The sequence below is a fragment of the Halichoerus grypus genome, chromosome 11 (genome assembly GCF_964656455.1).
Source record: "Halichoerus grypus chromosome 11, mHalGry1.hap1.1, whole genome shotgun sequence".
Classification (NCBI taxonomy): Eukaryota; Metazoa; Chordata; class Mammalia; order Carnivora; family Phocidae; genus Halichoerus; species Halichoerus grypus.
In genome coordinates, this window is record NC_135722.1 from 48,938,209 (window position 1) to 48,955,335 (window position 17,127).

General features: G+C 43.6%; 1 protein-coding gene across 1 annotated transcript in view; it reads right to left on the bottom strand.

Annotated features, from left to right (window-relative positions):
- Positions 1 to 17,127, bottom strand: part of DNHD1 (dynein heavy chain domain 1) — a 95,934-nt gene that overhangs the window by 46,360 nt on the left and 32,447 nt on the right. Inside the window, exons 7-11 of the mRNA XM_078057491.1 lie at positions 8,870 to 9,124; positions 8,639 to 8,776; positions 8,454 to 8,505; positions 2,943 to 3,208; positions 2,628 to 2,871 (exon numbers count right to left, since the gene is read on the bottom strand). Of these exons, the coding sequence (XP_077913617.1) occupies positions 2,628 to 2,871; positions 2,943 to 3,208; positions 8,454 to 8,505; positions 8,639 to 8,776; positions 8,870 to 9,124 (955 nt within the window). The remainder of the gene's footprint in view (positions 1 to 2,627; positions 2,872 to 2,942; positions 3,209 to 8,453; positions 8,506 to 8,638; positions 8,777 to 8,869; positions 9,125 to 17,127) is intronic.

Genomic DNA, 17,127 nt, shown 5'->3' on the forward strand with positions numbered 1-17,127 from the left:
GCTGCTGGGGGTTAGAAATTGGAGACGGATGGGAAACAGACTTAAGAGAGATTTAGCAGGCAGAAAATGGGAGGGATTTGGTGAACAGCCTGGATGTGGTGGAGTCCGGGAGAGGGAAGAATAAAGGATGGGCACTAACTCACAAGAGTGACTACGTCATTCACAGTTCAAGGAAGCCCAGGCAGAAGAGGAACAGAGTTGGAGGATAAGCAGACAAAACTAGATCACAAGAAGGATAAGGGTAGACAGAAGGGGATAAGGTTAAGTGAAAAAATTAAGCACCTACTGCATGCCTGTCTCAATGCTAGAAACATTGCAAATAATATCTCATTTACTCTTCCTTGTCAGAACCCTGTTGAGTGACTGCATTATTATGTCCCTGTTACAAACAAATAAACTGAATGAAGCCCAGGGACCTGAGGTCACACAAACCAGTGAAAAGCAGACCCAGGATTCTGAACCCCATGTTTTTCTCTCTCCATCTGTTGTTCTTGAAGAGGCCAGTTGATCTTGGACTAAGGACCAAGAATCTAACCAACGAGGAAGAACAGAGACTTCCCGAACAACACTGGAGAAAGCCTTCCCAAAACGGGGTCAGAAACAAAGCAGGCCAGCCACAGGCCCTCCCTGTTCCTGCCATGCCAGCCTGAATCCCCTGTACATTTAGGTGGGGTGGAGGGAGGGAAGAGTGGGGAATTTTTGTGGCGCAAAAGATGCATAATTAGGCATGCGTTTTCATCTGTTGAAGAGCAAAGACAAAGGGCAAGGCAGGCAAGCATTTTCAAGCAAGCTCTTTCAGGGCCCCCCAAGGCCACCCACCTTCATAAAGAAAGCAGGCCTGCAGGCCATGGGTCTGACAGTATCTACTCTTTGCAGGAAGCAGACACTATTGGTTATTGGGAGCTAGGTGAGAAAACAGAACCACCTCCTGTTTCCTAGAAGAACAAATCAGTGGCTTCCCGGTCTACCCCACTGTGAGCCTTTCTAAGACCAGCTTCTAGGCAGAGACACTTTAGCTAGTAGACAATAGCACGAGACATCCTTCCTGTTGGAAGGGAGGAAAAAAAAAGGAACAAAATGAAGTCTTTTTTTTTTTTTTTAAAGATTTTATTTATTTATTTGACAGAGAGAGACATAGCGAGAGAGGGAACACAAGCAGGGGGAGAAGGAGGGGAGAAGCAGGCTTCCCCGCGGAGCAGGGAGCCCGATGTGGGGCTCAATCCCAGGACCCTGGGATCATGACCTGAGCCGAAGGCAGACGCTTAACGACTGAGCCACCCAGGCGCCCCACAAAATGAAGTCTTAAAGAGGATTTCTCAGAGACCCAGGGAGACCCGACAGCTGGGCCTTGGCCTACTTGGGGGACAGAGGGAAACCAAGACAAGAAGGAAACCCAGATGGGTTGAAGAGGAAACAGATGACAGAGTGGGCTTGAGCTCCGCTTTCCATGTGGAACTTCGGGAAGTTACCGCTGCAGAGTACCCATGTGCCAACATGAGACAGTCATGCCAGTGTAGAAATCACAGTGTGGTGCCTTGTGGCAAAAAGAGGGCCAAATACATTGCTCCCAAGTCCCCCACAAGTCCCAAATGGCAGGGGACACAGAAGACAATGGAAAGTTAATAACCAGTGGGCCTGGATGGGTTCCATGCAGCGGGGTGAGGGACCCTAAAGCAGAAGGTTTGGGGCTAGCCAGCCTAAGACGAAGACTAGATGAAGGGTTCACTAAAATCCCAAGGACCTGCAAAGCCAGTAGGAGCTAATGGAGGGCCAAGTCAGCAAAGGTAGACACTATGGGCTCCTACCAGCCAAGAGAACACATATAGTTACACCAGCTCAGGCCACAGCTGCACCAGAAGCAGCTATGTTAGAAGGAGGGCAGAGGCCAGGCAGGGATGTATTACACTTGGTAAGGGCAGACAGAAGCCAGCAAAGAAGAGCACACAGCCCAGCAGCCCTCTCTAATGCCAGATGCCACCTTGCGGGGGAAGAAGAACAGAGGGCACTTGAGAATAAAAACAACCCAGAACTGTAGAATGAATTTTGAATTGATCAAATACCCAAAATAGCCTGAATTAGATCCTAAGTGCTGCTTTAAATGAAAAATGCTTTCACTTTCAATTGGAATACATTCTCTCAGCATCTGCAGAAGTTACGACTACAGAGTAAGACCATAACAGTTAAAGAGAATAACTTTTTATACATGCAAATTATACTGTCAATTTTGACTCCGCTGCATCCGTGGGGAGGGGCACTCCTGATTCCCGAGAATCTCTGCAAAGAAACTGAGCTCACGAGCCTGAGGAGTACGTTAAGATTTTTCTCAGTCACATTTGGTTTAAACTACTTCCAGGTCAGAAAAATAGAAAGTGTCAGGTGACAGAAACATGACTCCTGAAGAGTATGGGGAGTGAGCAGAGCCAAAACAGATAGAGAGGCTATCCTCTGTAATGGTCACACCTTTAATTGCAAAGGGAAGGGCCTGGGACCTGGGCCTTTGGGAGGCTCTACAGGCCCAATGAGGGGCCTTCACCAAAAGTCCTTGGAGGACATTCCAGGCCAGAGGAGGGCCAAGTGGATAAGACAAGGAAGGCGGAAGGAAAGGAAAGAGGATAAGCGGCACTCACCCATCTCTGACTGTAGGTGATGGCAGCTCAGCAGCATCAGTCTGCCTTTTGTGACCAACTTGTCAGGTATATTGGAGACATGGGTCTGCCAAATGTTCAGGCAGCCCACCAGCATCACGTAGTTCTTGATAGGACAACCTCTCATGGACTCCAGCTTCTGAGGCCCCCAGGCTCGCAGGAACTGATGAATGCCTGTCATCCAGTGATGGTCCCTGCAGAATTCCTTCACCTCCCACAGCATGCCCTAGGCACAGACAAGGTGCTTATGACAGGACTTAGTGGGCATCACCCCCCTCCTTAAACCTCTCTTCTCACCTCCAGCAAGGCCTGTTGCGTAGTCAGTGCCTGCTGGATCCGAGGATTGTTGTCCAGATCCTCTTGCAGCTGCTTATAATTGGGGGGCAAGTACTGGCCCCGCAGCCGGTACCCACGGACCTCTAGGGCTTCGGTAATCGTGTGAGATTTCCAGGGCCACACCAACCCTATATTCGGGCCACAGAAGATGTGCACAGCATCGCTGGGCTGGCCCTGGAGCTTGGGCATCACGAATTCCGTGTTCGAATCTTCCTCTTCATCTTCTTCTAGTGGGGCACATGCCATAATTGTCCATTGAGTACCCTGCAGGGTCCCCACACAACCTCTGTCTCTCCCTGAGTGTATACATTACACACACACACACACACACTCCTTGCTCCTGAGTGAGTTTACACATACATCTATATCACAAACACAGACCCACTGAGGGAATTTATTTAGGGTTCAGGTTTGGAAAACAGAATTTATTTAGTATAAGCAGTAAGGGAATTATTATAGAATATTAAATCGTTTGCAAATAGTTGGAAGAACTGAAAAACAAACACTCTAGGCTAAGCATCCATGGCTCAGTGCTGCCCGGCACATTGGGATGGCACTGCCACACCACCAGCCACAGAAGCACGCTACCTCTGTCACGATCGCCTCCAGCAGATGGAGGGCATAGGCGCTGCCTCTCTCCCATTCTGACCTCAGTTCTGTCTGAACTGAAGTCCCATGCACACCTAAATCACATACAACACCTCGCTGCAAGGAGATCTGGGAAATGTAGTTCGTAGAACTCCAGCCTCTGTAGAAGAGAGGAGGAGTGGGCAAAGCTGTTGAACATGGCTGTCCTTAGTATCTGTCTTAAGGAATATCCTTGAGCCTGGCTTCCCCTTTAACTTCTTAGAAACTGGTTAATTGCCAATTTCAGTATTTGTGTTAAAACTTTGTGCAAAAAGGGGGAAAAAGCATCGAAATGTTCAGAAATTAGATGCACAGTACTCTCTCTCTCTCTCAAATAAATAAATAAATATTTAAAAAACAAAAGAAAAAACTACATTTTGAAAGAGCATAATTGAGGACACTGCCTCAGACTGTTCAACAACAAGACATATTCTACTAAAATTACTGAATTTCAAGAAAAAAAATGTTCAGATATCCAGGAAAAAAGGAAAATAAATTTTTGCTCCCACAAACCCTTCCTAAGGAATCTAAATAGAGAATGAGCTTCACACAATTACTGAGAGACCGATCAACATAAAGACTGCTGGTTGGCTTAAATATATTGTTAATTGTAGAACTAAAATTAAATAAGGTTTTATTAAATATAAATTATTAGGAGGGAAATAATACAGTATGAAATGATGCTGTAGAGAATGCTGGTAACTCCCTTGCTTGCCACGTTTTGAGAATGGAAGAATGGAACCTTGGAAGGCATACTGGCTGACTACCCAAGAGCTACTCCCTTCTCCCTTCTTCTGTGGTGGAAGAGCCCATCTTCTGTGAGAAACTAGAAATGTCAGCCATTTGATTTCCCAGCCCTTCTTGCTGCTGGAGGTAGCCACATGACCCAGATTTTTACAATGAGATATAAAAGTGAGTGAGTCTGCTGGGGAGTTTCTGGAAGATTTCCTTTCCTGATAAAATGTGAGAGTCAGGCAAGGAGAGATCTCCCTCCAATGTTCCTCCCCTTTTCCCCTGATCTTGCATAAGAATGGGATGCTTGGAGCTGGAGCTTGTCTTGCAACTATGAGGCCTGGGGATGAAAACGTTTCTAATTCAGCCTCCCCTGCCACACACACCCCTCTAAGAGAATTTGCCCTTACCTACAGCTGAACTCAGAAAGGGGTAGGGGAAAGATATAAGGAGCCTGATTCTTGATGACATCTTTGAGCCACTGAACCAACCCTGGGAGCATCTACCTAGAGACTTCTTGCTATGTGAGATAATTGTTGTTATTGTTAGGCTACTCTTAGGTCTTCTGCTACTTCCACTGAAAGCATTCTCAGTGACTCAGAATTCGAACACACAAGCAAAGTCAAAAGACTAAGAAAGAGAAATAAAGCCTTGATGACATTGCCTGGGCCTTGAATCCAGCTGAGCCTGAATTTAGCTGCATCCAGGTATTTCTTAGTTATGGGAGTCAATAAATTCCCCTTTTTGCTTACCGAGTTCTAAGTTAGAAATACGTTATCCAAAACCAACGTGCACATTTAGGCCTACATAATGAATGTTTATAGCCAATACAAGCATAGCTGAAGATTGGAGCCTCCACCAAACACACCCTTCTTAGAGGATCTGCTTTTCCTTATAGGCTAAAACCAATTAATTTGTACCATAACCCAATTCCCCTTTGCCAGAGCTTATGGATATGTGGTTCTCTCTATAGGATAGGCTGAATCAATCATATTCCTGGTCTTGAAAATTTGAAATAAGTCAGTCACATATACAGGAAAACTGAAAGATCATATCGAGTCAAGGATGGAGTTGGTACCATAGAAAGCCCAAGTCATTTGGAAGCAAGTTATAAGGGAGCAGAAAGTTCAAAGGAAGCAGGGACAGCTAGTTTTAGGGGAGAGTCAGGGGAACTGGGAAGAAGCACAGAGAGAAGTTGAGATAAAAGGATAAGCAGCAACTTGAGAGACAGGGCTCTCTTCCTGACAACCTAGTTTTTCCATTTCTGTGAAGCGTGGTGCTGTCACAGCTTTTCTGTCTTTGAATTTGGTCACTTTCCGTTTTGTGAGCTCCAAAACACAAGACGAGGTTGAAGAACTGTGATTCAAGGTGCCAAGACCCACGAGAGTGCTCAAGCAATATGGTGCGATACAGTCGATTCACGTGTGATTCTGAGCAATGGAAAGAAAAGCTAGTGTATTTTTAACACAACTTGGTGACTGCAATATCCCAACAAAACAAAACGGAAGTCACTAATAACTTACTTCATAGCCAACATAAGAGTAAAATAAAGCTTGCTTATGATAAGAAGTCTGATATCAACTAAATCAAAGAAACATAAAAGTCAACATGGAGCTGCATTTTAAAATATCAATCCGACTGTGAAAAACCAAATAATATAGACGTTCACTGTAGGTTCCTTTGAAAGAGTCACTCAGACATTTTACACACAGCAGCAAAGCGGCTTGTCAAGCATATTATACAACTCTTCATCTCTTCAGAATTTCTTAGTCACAGAGTGGCAAGAAAAAAGTCTCTCTTCTCTTTCAACGATCAATCCACTCACTGCTACACTGCTTACCTCTACTCTTTCTCTTGCTGGTCATACTGTTCATACCTCACACTCCCAAGACACCCACCCCCCGCCCCCAGCCACATGCAGCCCCCTGGCAAAAAAATACAGTAATGACCGGTTCATTCTTTGCATTATATCTCTCAGCTAACTTCAAAGCCATCCCAACCAAAATATATATAAAAGAGTTTATCATAAAATATCAAAAAGATACACTGATCTTGGTAAAGTTAATGTAAAAACTTTAAGTTCCTGAACTTGACACCTGCCAGATGAGAAAAATCTTATCCAATTGTAATTTCCCAGTTTTAAATTGCAGAAAATTCCTGATAAGATTGTAAGGACATCAGATAACAATATTGATCATCTCTTTTTAGTTGCAAAATGTTCCAGTACTAAGACTGTTCTCTGGAAAATGTTGGAGAATGCAGCCTAAGACTGCAGGATATGCTGCACCTGTTTTATTAGTAATAGGCTGGGTCTTCTTCTAGGGACCAGAACCTAGTCAGTGTGTAAGTTTCTACTGTAAGGGGCTGATTTTTCATATTTTTGAAAATATACACAGAGGCACCAAAATCATTTTGTAATTTGGTTAAAATGCCATGCAAATTTTGCCTCACTTAAGTAAAAGATTTCTCAGATAGATGTACATTTCTTAAAGACTACTAGTTGTGTTTTAACTGCTCAGTATTTACTTTTATTAAATGCTACTCCAATTTTCATAAAGAACTTAAGAAAATCCCTAAATCAGAACTTTGGTTCTGGTTCCTCCATGATATTACTTCGATTTTCCATGCTGATCTTTTTTTTTCCCTTCAAATTTTGATTCCGAAAAATCTCAAATATGTAGAGAAGTTTAAAGGTACTACAAATCGCTTTATCCATCCACTTTGATTCAACAGTTATTAACATTTTGTCACATTGCTTTGTTTGTTTTTCCTCCTCTCTTTCCCCTAAAACATGTGAACGTAAGATAACAAGCATCAGGACATTTCACCCCTAAATACATCAGTCTATGGTGTTCTTTTAAAAGTAGAAGGGGTGGGCAAACCTCTCGGGTCCCCTCCCTCTTTGGGAGCTTTGGACTATCGCCCAATAAACTTTGCTTTGCTGCCCACCAAGAAAAAAAAAAGTAGAAGGGGTAACCCAAGACACTGCAAGTAAACATTTTCACTTTCATTAGAACTTAGAATAAAATTTTTAAGGTTTTTATCTGTTTTGCCATTCAAAGAAAATTACTACAGTATGCCAAAATACGAATTAGTATTAAATGGGAGAATAATGTGAAATATCTGGTTTATTTCTATCTTTAATACTAGTAACAGTAAGAAAAAATTATTATCTATAGCATGTATCACTATGTGCTGAGCACTACACTAGACATATTACCTCTTTTAATCCTGCAAGTTAGGTATTCTTCTTATTCCCATGTTATAGGTTAGTAAACTAACATGTTTGGTCCCACTGTACCATGTAAACAAACATCAGTTGTCTCTACCCATTAACCTAGATTCACTTGAGAAAATAATGTGCCCCAATTGGTGTCATCTGTAAAAGACATGGGCTCCTTTCAATGAACCTTTTCCTCCTCTGTCACCTATTTCCTAAAATTAACTTCATGTCTTTAAATCATCTTCATGAAAACATACTAGTTGAATTAAGGGGGGGGCACCTACATGTCAGATGACATGCCGTGACAGACTGAATGCCTGTATTGATTTTATTTGTAACTGGGTTAGTATTCCAAATAAAGGAAGTGTGAAGATGTATTTCCTCCCTGGTGGTTCACAAGTTTGAGGACTGATAACCAGTAATAACTGGTAACCATAATGGCTCAGTAATATTAATGGATTATCCTATATGACATGAAAAAGAGCTGTATGAAATAAAGCAAATATTGAACAAGCAGAGTTCTTCAAGTAAGTACAAATTAACTTAGCAATCAAATTTAACAGGAAACAAAATGCCATTACAACATTAGAGAAAAGCCTCACAGAGTTTGGATGAACCAGAGGAAGGACAACGTACTCACTCACATTCTTTCATACACCTCTCATTCCACTCGACTGCATGCACACACATACACACAAGCACACGCCTGAGTGAGCAAAGACACGCCCCCCCCAACCCCCTGCCCCCAACACCTGTGTGCACTACCCAGATACAGCTGCTCCATCCACACCCAAGGCCTGATTCTATGGCCATGCCCTTGATACTGTGCATGGCCCGTCCCCCTCCTTCCACCCTCCCTACCCCCTGCCTAAGTCTCCTTACTTAAATACCTTCAGAATACAAGGAGTCGCAGGGGGTCTTCAGGTCTGGAGATTGCATTACCTTCATGCCAAGGTATGTAGAGGGGGCAGAAATGGAAACCAGTGAGGGTTCAGACCAGGCTGAGAGCTTCTAATTACACAGAGGATAGGAATTGGGAATTCCTACAGCCAGCCCCCTGCCCAATCCAGAATACCTTCAGGACAGAGGCCTTGACAGACTGCAGGCCCACATTTAAAATCTGGATCATATTTTCAATACACGGCTCATGAGACAGCTGGCCATGATTGTCAAAGACCAGCTGGGCTGAGAGAAAGGGTTTCTTCCTTGGGGCCTGTAAGGAAGGGCCAGGAGAGGTCAGGGGGCTACATGTCAGTGTCTGCTGCCTGCCTCTGCCCACCTCCCCACATGCCACCCACCACCTCACTTGCAGCATGTTCGCCACAAAGGAGGTTATCTCCTCCTCTACGATAGACACGAGGCTCTGGCAAACCATGTAGTCTACTAGGCGGGCCAGCTGTCCCAGCCGCAGCAACCAGGCCTCTGCCTGCTTCAGCTTCTGCTCCAGCTGTTGGCACTCTACCCTCTGAAGGTATACGGAGCGTTGGTCCGTCCTGATCCTCTTGCAGTTTTTCACTCGCTCCTGCAGGCCCTGTTGCATGTGATACGTATCCTCGTGAACCTGTCAGCATAGAGAGTGGGCAACTAACTGAAGGAGGATGGAGGACAAACGGGCTACCCACTGGCCTCTGCAAAACTCGCAGGTCTCAGAGCCTGAAACCTAGCACCTACATATTCCCAAGGAGGGCTGCTTTTTAAAAGAGATTAGCCCCCAGGGTGCCTGGGTGGCTCAGTCGTTAAGCGTCTGCCTTCGGCTCAGGTCATGATCCCAGGGTCCTGGGATTGAGTCCCACATCGGGCTCCCTGCTTGGCGGGAAGCCTGCTTCTCCCTCTCCCACTCCCCCTGCTTGTGTTCCCTCTCTCGCTGTGTCTCTCTCTGTCAAATAAATAAAATCTTTAAAAAAATAAAAAAATAAATAAAAAAAAAATAAAAGAGATTAGCCCCCAAAATCTTTCAGTGATCAGAAAAGATGCAAAATGAAGAACATACATTAAGAGGTCACACTGCTAATTTGATAGGCCAGGCCTGTCTACTAAAAGCCCCCAGGGTAGACCTCAAATAGAATTTGTGCATGTGTAAACAGAGAGGTTCACAACGCACAGATTACATAGAGAAGGAGAAAGACTGGATAAGTAAGGCTCAGCAATAATTCCAGGACATGGATTCCAATCACATGGCCTGGGAGGTGTGGCCTGCTGACTAGCATAACACTCCTTTGTGTGACAGTGGAAGGGGTCTCTGGCTCCTGAGACTTTCCACCAGGGGTGGGAAATGTGGGGTAAAAGTCTAAGAGCCTCTTTGTGGGTCCTTCTCACATCTGGGAGGTTTCTTGGCCTACACAGCCGCTGACAGTTGCCACCTCTCTGGACAGAGGGGAGACACCAGCAAGATATGCTTGGCCAGATGGACCGACTGTCCCTGACACTCTCTTGTCCTTTTTGATGTCTGGTAGAGCCTGTGATTAGAACTAACTGGTGTGTGTGGATTGTATTCTACACTCACCCTGAGTTCAAATCCCAGTCTTCGGAGACCCAGACATAAGGCACTCGAGGCCTAAGCTACACATCATGCACAAACGTGCCCTCTGACTTGGTGAGATGTTCTCTTCCGTGCTCTAGAAATACCCTCTGTACTAAGAGCTTCCCACTTCGTAGCCCTTAGTCCAGTGCATCACCACTAGCTAGTTACTCGTGTGATTTGTCCACTACACTGCAAATTCTTCGAGGAAGGCCTTCGCCACATCTTATTTCATTTCTCTTTGCTTAACCCAGTGCCTGGCACAGCTACTTCCAAAGTTAACTATAAAAAGAATGTAGCACTCACACTGAAAGGGCTTACTGAGTGCCAATTAGGATAAAACCACACAAACAACAACAATAATTACTATACCAGATCATAATTAGTATACATTTTTAAAACCTCACCACTGAGGGGTAACATCTTCAATACCTTCAAAGTTCTGAGGAAATTTTTTTAAACCTGGAATTCTGTATGTAGCCACAGTATCACTGAAGATTGGAGATGAATAAAGACATTTCTAGATATACAAAGACCCCCAAAATTTACCATCCACAGATTCTCTCTGAAAAAAAATATACAAAAGTATATTTCTGAGAGAGGAAAATGAATACAAGAGCTACAAGAAGCTTTGATGAGCAAAGACATTTGTAAAACATATTGCCAAGTCTAAATGAGTAGGCTGCAAAACAAGAATCCTCACAACCATCCGGAATTAAATTCCAGGGAATCTTAACATAAGCATAAAGCATACTAGGAAGGGTGGAGGGTGAGGAGAGGATGAGAGGTGAGAAAGGAAACCAGAAGAGCACTAAGGTTCTTATTGTGCTTGGGAGAAAGACGTGGATACAAATCCACACTTGACATTCATTCACTCAAAACACTCACTGAGCACCTACTACTCTATGGCATAACTGATGAGGAGCACTAGAGGTATAGGAGTGAATGAAACAAATAAAAATCCCTACCCTTTTGGAGGCAGGGGGAGAGATACAATAAAAATAATAAGTAAGTAATTTATATTATATGTAAAAAGGTGATAAGGGCTATGAAAAGAAAACAGAGTAGGGAAAGAGAGATCAGGAATGCTGGTGACAGTGTGGGTTTGCAATTAGGGCTTTTAGAAAAAGAGATGAAAGAGACATTGTTATAAAAATATAAGTGGAACGTTGCGGGGGGAGCAAGATAGTGGAGGAGTAGGAGACCTGGATTTCGTCTGGTCCCAGGATTTCAGCTGGATGGGGATCAAACCATTCTGAACACCTACGAACTCAACAGGAGATCGAAGAAAGGAATAGCAGCAACTCTCTGAACAGAAAAGCGACCACTTTCTGGAAGGTAGGACGTTTGGAGAAGTGAATCCGAGGCGATATTTGGAGGATAGATGGCGGGGGAGGGGGCCTCCGTGGGCCACTTCTGGCAAGTGATAGAGCCTCGGAGCACAAAATCGGAACTTTTAGAAGTCAGCTCCGCTGAGGGACGTCGCCCCAGTGGCTAAGCAGGGGGTGGAACACTCACTGGGACAGTGTGTTCTCAGGACCCTCGGGGTCACAGAAAGACCGGGGGTGCCTGAGTGCAGCAGAGCTCCCAGGTATCGGAGCGGGGAAGCCCGCTGCAGAGACAGAGCCGAGGCGCGGGCTCTCAGCTCGGGGTTGCCATAAACTGTGATCTGCAGCACAGTCGGGCCACTGTTCCTCCAGCAGGGACCCAACAAGCGGCAGATCCGGGAAGACTCCCCTTCCTCCCCGGGGAGCAGCGGCGCGGGAGCGCAGCGCAGGGATCTGCTGGGTTTGAAGACTCCACACGGGGTCGGGTGCCAGAGATAAAAAACGCTCGGTCACAGGCCAGGTGAGCACGGAGTGTGGCCGGAGACCAGGGAGACTGGAGTGACTGACGGCTTTTCTCTGGGGGTGCACTGAGGAGTGGGGCCCCAGTTCTCGGCTCCTCCGGGGCGGAGATTGGGAGGCCCCCATTTTCACTCTCGGCCTCCAAAGCTGTAGGGAAAGCTTGCAGAGAACAAAAGCTCCCGAGAGCAAACCCGAGCAGATTACTTAGCCCGAACAGGGCAAGGGCAGGGCAATTCCGCCTCTGGCAAAGACATTTGGGAACCACGGCAACAGGCCCCTCCCCCAGAAGATCAGCGAGAACAGCCAGCCAAGACCAAGTTTACCCATCAATGAGAATGGCAGAACTCCAGCGCTAGGGGAATACTGCACATAGAATTCATGGGTTTTTTACCACGATTCTTTAGTCTTTCAAAGTTAATTTTTTTAATTTTCTCTTTTTTCTTTTTCTTTCTTTGTTTTATTTTGAACTTTTCTTATTCCCTTTTTCAAACAACATCTTATCAATCCTTTTTTTTAAAAAATCTTTTCTATTTTTCATTTTTAGAGTCACATTCTATCCCTTCATAGTAGTTAACCTTATTTTTGGTATATATATATATATATATATATATATATATATATATATATATATATATATAAGTTGTTCTCTCTTTAAAATTTTGGGATACAGTTTCTTCTAACAGATCAAAATATACCCTAAATCTCTAGTGTATGGCTTTGTTCTAGTCGCCTGCCTGATCACATTCTCTCCCCCCCTTTTTTTAAAAATCCTCTTCTTTCTTTTTTCAACCAACTTCTTATCAATTCCTTTTATAAAATCTTTTATAACTTTCATCTTTACAATCATATTCCATCCCTTCATCATATTAACCCTTATTTTTGTACATATATAAGTTTTTCTTTCTTTACAATTTTGGGAGGCACTTTCTTCTAACAGACCAAAATATGCCCAAAATCTAGTGTGTGGCACTGATCTATGCACCAGCCTGATCATATTTGATCATATTCTATTTTTGTTTTGTTTTGGTTTTGTTTGTTTTTATCTTTTTCTTTTTCTTTTTTTTTCTTTTTTCTTTCTTTCCCTTTCTTTTTCCCCGGCTTCAGGTCTTTTCTCATTTGTTTAGAGTATATTTTCTGGGGACGTTGTTACCCCGTTAGCATTTTGTTCTCTCTTTCATCTATTCTCCTCTGGACAAAATGACAAGACAGAAAAAGTCACCTCAACAAAAAGAACAAGAGGCAGTATCGACCGACTGCCAGGGACCTAATCAATATGGACATTAGTAAGATGTCGGAACTAGAGTTCAGAATGATTATTTTAAAGATACTAGCTGGGCTTGAAAAAAGCATGGAAGTTATTAGAGAAACCCTTCCTGGAGAAATAAAAGAACTAAAATCTAAACAAGTCAAAATCAAAAAGGCTATTAATGAGGTGCAATAAAAAATGGAGGCTCTAACTGCTAGGATCAATGAGGTAGAAGAGAGAATCAGTGATATAGAAGACCAAATGATGGAAAATAAAGAACCTGAGAAAAAGAGAGATAAACAACTACTGAATCATGAGGGCAGAATTCGAGAGATAAGTGATACCATAAGACGAAACAATATTAGAATAATTGGGATCCCAGAAGAAGAAGAAAGAGAGAGAGGGACAGAAGGTATACTGGAGCAAATTATAGCAGAGAACTTCCCTCATTTGGGGAAGGAAACAGGCATCAAAATCCAGGAGGCACAGAGAACCTCTCTCAAAATCAATAAAAATAGGTCAACACCCTGACATCTAATAGTAAAACTTACGAGTCTCAGAGACAAAGAGAAAATCCTGAAAGCAGCTTGGGACAAGAGATCTGTAACCTACAATGGTAGAAACACTAGATTGGCAACAGACCTATCCACAGAGACGTGGCAGGCCAGAAAGGACTGGCATGATATATTCAGAGCACTAAATGAGAAAAATATGCAGCCAAGAATACTATATCCAGCTAGGCTGTCATTGAAAATAGAAGGAGCGATAAAAAGCTTCCAGGACAAACAAAAACTGAAAGAATTTGCAAACACAAAACTAGACCTACAAGAAATATTGAAAGGGGTCCTCTAAGCAAAGAGAGAGCCTAAAAGTAACATAGACCAGAAAGGAACACAGACAATATACAGTAACAGTCCCCTTACAGGGAATACAATGGCACTAAATTCATATCTTTCAATAGTTACCCTGAATGTAAATGGGCTAAATGCTCCAATCAAAAGACACAGGCTATCAGATTGGATTAAAAAACAAGACCCATCGATATGCTGTCTGCAAGAGACTCATTTTAGACCCAAAGACACCCCCAGATTGAAAGTGAGGGGGTGAAAAACCATTTACCATGCTAATGGACACCAAAAGAAAGCTGGGGTGGCAATCCTTATATCAGAGAAACTAGATTTTAAACCAAAGACTGTAATAAGAGATGAGGAAGGACACTATATCCTACTTAAAGGGTCTATCCAACAAGAAGATCTAACAATTGTAAATATCTATGCCCCTAACATGGGAGCAGCCAATTATATAAGGCAGTTAATAACAAAAGCAAAGAAACACATCGACAACAATACAATAATAGTGGGGGACTTTAACACCCCCCTCACTGAAATGGACAGATCACCTAAGCAAAAGATCAACAAGGAAATAAAGACTTTAAATGACACACTGGACCAAATGGACTTCACAGATATATTCAGAACATTCCATCCCAAGGCAACAGAATACACATTCTTCTCTAGTGCCCATGGAACATTCTCCAGAATAGATCACATCCTAGGTCACAAATCAGGTCTCAACTGGTACCAAAAGAATGGAATCATTCCTTGCATATTTTCAGACCACAATGCTTTGAAACTAGAACTCAATCACAAGAGGAAAGTCGGAAAGAACTCAAATACATGGAGGCTAAAGAGCATCCTACTAAAGAATGAATGGGTCAACCAAGAAATTAAAGAAGAATTTTTAAAAATTCATGGAAACCAATGAAAAAACACACTGTTCAAAATCTTTGGGATGCAGCAAAGGCAGTCCTAAGAGGAAAGTATATAGCAATACAAGCCTTTCTCAAGAAAGAAGAAAGGTCTGGGAGCAAGATGGCGGAGGAGTAGGAGACCTGGATTTCGTCTCCTCTCAGGAATTCAGCTGGATAGGGATCAAACCATTCTGAACACCTACAAACTCAACAGGAGATCAAAGAAAAGAATAGCAACAACTCTCTGAACAGAAAAGCGACCACTTTCTGGAAGGTAGGACGTGCGGAGAAGTGAATCCGAGGCGTTATTCGGGAGGATAGACGGCGGGGGAGGGGCCTCCACCGGCCGCTTCTGGCAAGTGATAGAGCCACGGAGCACAAAATCGGAACTTTTAGAAGTCTGCTCCGCTGAGGGACGTCACTCTGGTGGCGAAGTGGGGGGTGGAACCCTCGCGGGACAGTGTGGTCTCAGGACCCTCGGGGTCACAGAAAGACCGGGGGTGCCTGAGTGCGGCAGAGCTCCCAGGTATCGGAGCAGGGAAGCCGGCTGCAGAGACGGAGCCCAGGCGCGGGCTCTCAGCTCGGGGTTGCTATAAACCGTGATCCGCGGCACAGTCGGGCCACTGCTCCTCCAGCAGGGACCCAACAAGCGGCAGATCCGGGGAGACTCACCTTCTTCCCCCGGGAGGAGAGGTGCGGGAGTGCACCGCGGGGATCTGCTGGGTTTGGAGACTCCACCCGGGGTTGGGTGCCGGATAGAAAGGCGCGGTCACAGGCCGGGTGAGCGCGGAGTGTGGCCGGAGACCGGGGAGACGGGAGTGACTGACTGCTTTTCTCTGGGGGCTCGATGAGGAGCGGGACCCCGAGTTCTCGGCTCCTCCGGGGCGGAGACTGGGAGGCCGCCATTTTCACTCTCCGCCTCCAAAGCTGTACGGAAAGCTTGCAGGGAACAAAAGCTCCGGAGAGCAAACCCGAGCAGATTACTTAGCCCGGACCGGCAAGGGCGGGGCAATTTTGCCTCCGGCAAAGACATTTGGGAACCACGGCAACAGGCCCCTCCCCCAGAAGATCAGCGAGAACAGCCAGCCAAGACCAAGTTTACCGATCAATGAGAACGGCAGAACTCCAGCGCTAGGGGAATACTGCACATAGAATTCATGGCTTTTTTACCATGATTCTTTAGTCTTTCAAAGTTAATTATTTTAACTGTCTTTTTTTCTTTTTTCCTTTTTTCTTTTTTTTTGAATTTTTCTTTTTCCCTTTTTCAACCAACATCTTATCAATCCCTTTTTTAAAAAAAACATTTTTATTTTTCATTTTTAAAGTCATATTCTATCCCTTCATAGTAGTTACCCGTATTTTTGGCATATATATATATGTTGTTCTCTCTTTAAAATCTTGAGATAGTTTCTTCTAACAGATCAAAATATACTCTAAATCTCTAGTGTATGGTTTTTTTCTACTCCCCTGCCTGATCACATTCTCTCCCTTTTTTCTTTCTTTTTTTTTTTTAATCCTCTTCTTTCTTTTTTCAAACAACTTATCAAATCCTTTTTTAAAATTTTTTATAATTTCCATCTTTTCAGTCATATTCCATCCCTTCATCATATCAACCCTTATTTTTGTACATATATAAGTTTTTCTTTCTTTAAAATTTTGGGAGGGACTTTCTCTTAACAGACCAAAATACACCCAAAATCTAGTGTGTGGCACTGATCTATAATCCAGCCTGATCATATTTGATCACATTCTGTTTTTGTTTTGTTTTGTTTTGTTCTGCTTTTGTTTGTTTTTATCTTTATCTTTTTCTTTTTTCTTTTTTTCTTTCCTTTTCTTTTTTCTCTCTTTCCCTTTCTTTTCCCACTGCTTCAGGTCTTTTCTGATTTGTTTAGAGTATATTTTCGGGGGACGTTGTTACCCTGCTAGCATTTTGTTCTCTCATTAATCTATTCTCGCACAAAATGACAAGACGGAAAAAATCACCTCAACAAAAAGAACAAGAGGTAGTACCGACTGCCAGGGACCTACTCAATACGGACATTAGTACGATGTCAGATCTAGAGTTCAGAATCATCACTTTAAAGATACTAGCTGGGCTTGAAAAAAACATGGAAGTTATTAGAGAAACCCTTTCTGGAGAAGTAAAAGAACTAAAATCTAACCAAGTAGAAATCAAAAAGGCTATCAATGAGGTGCAATCAAA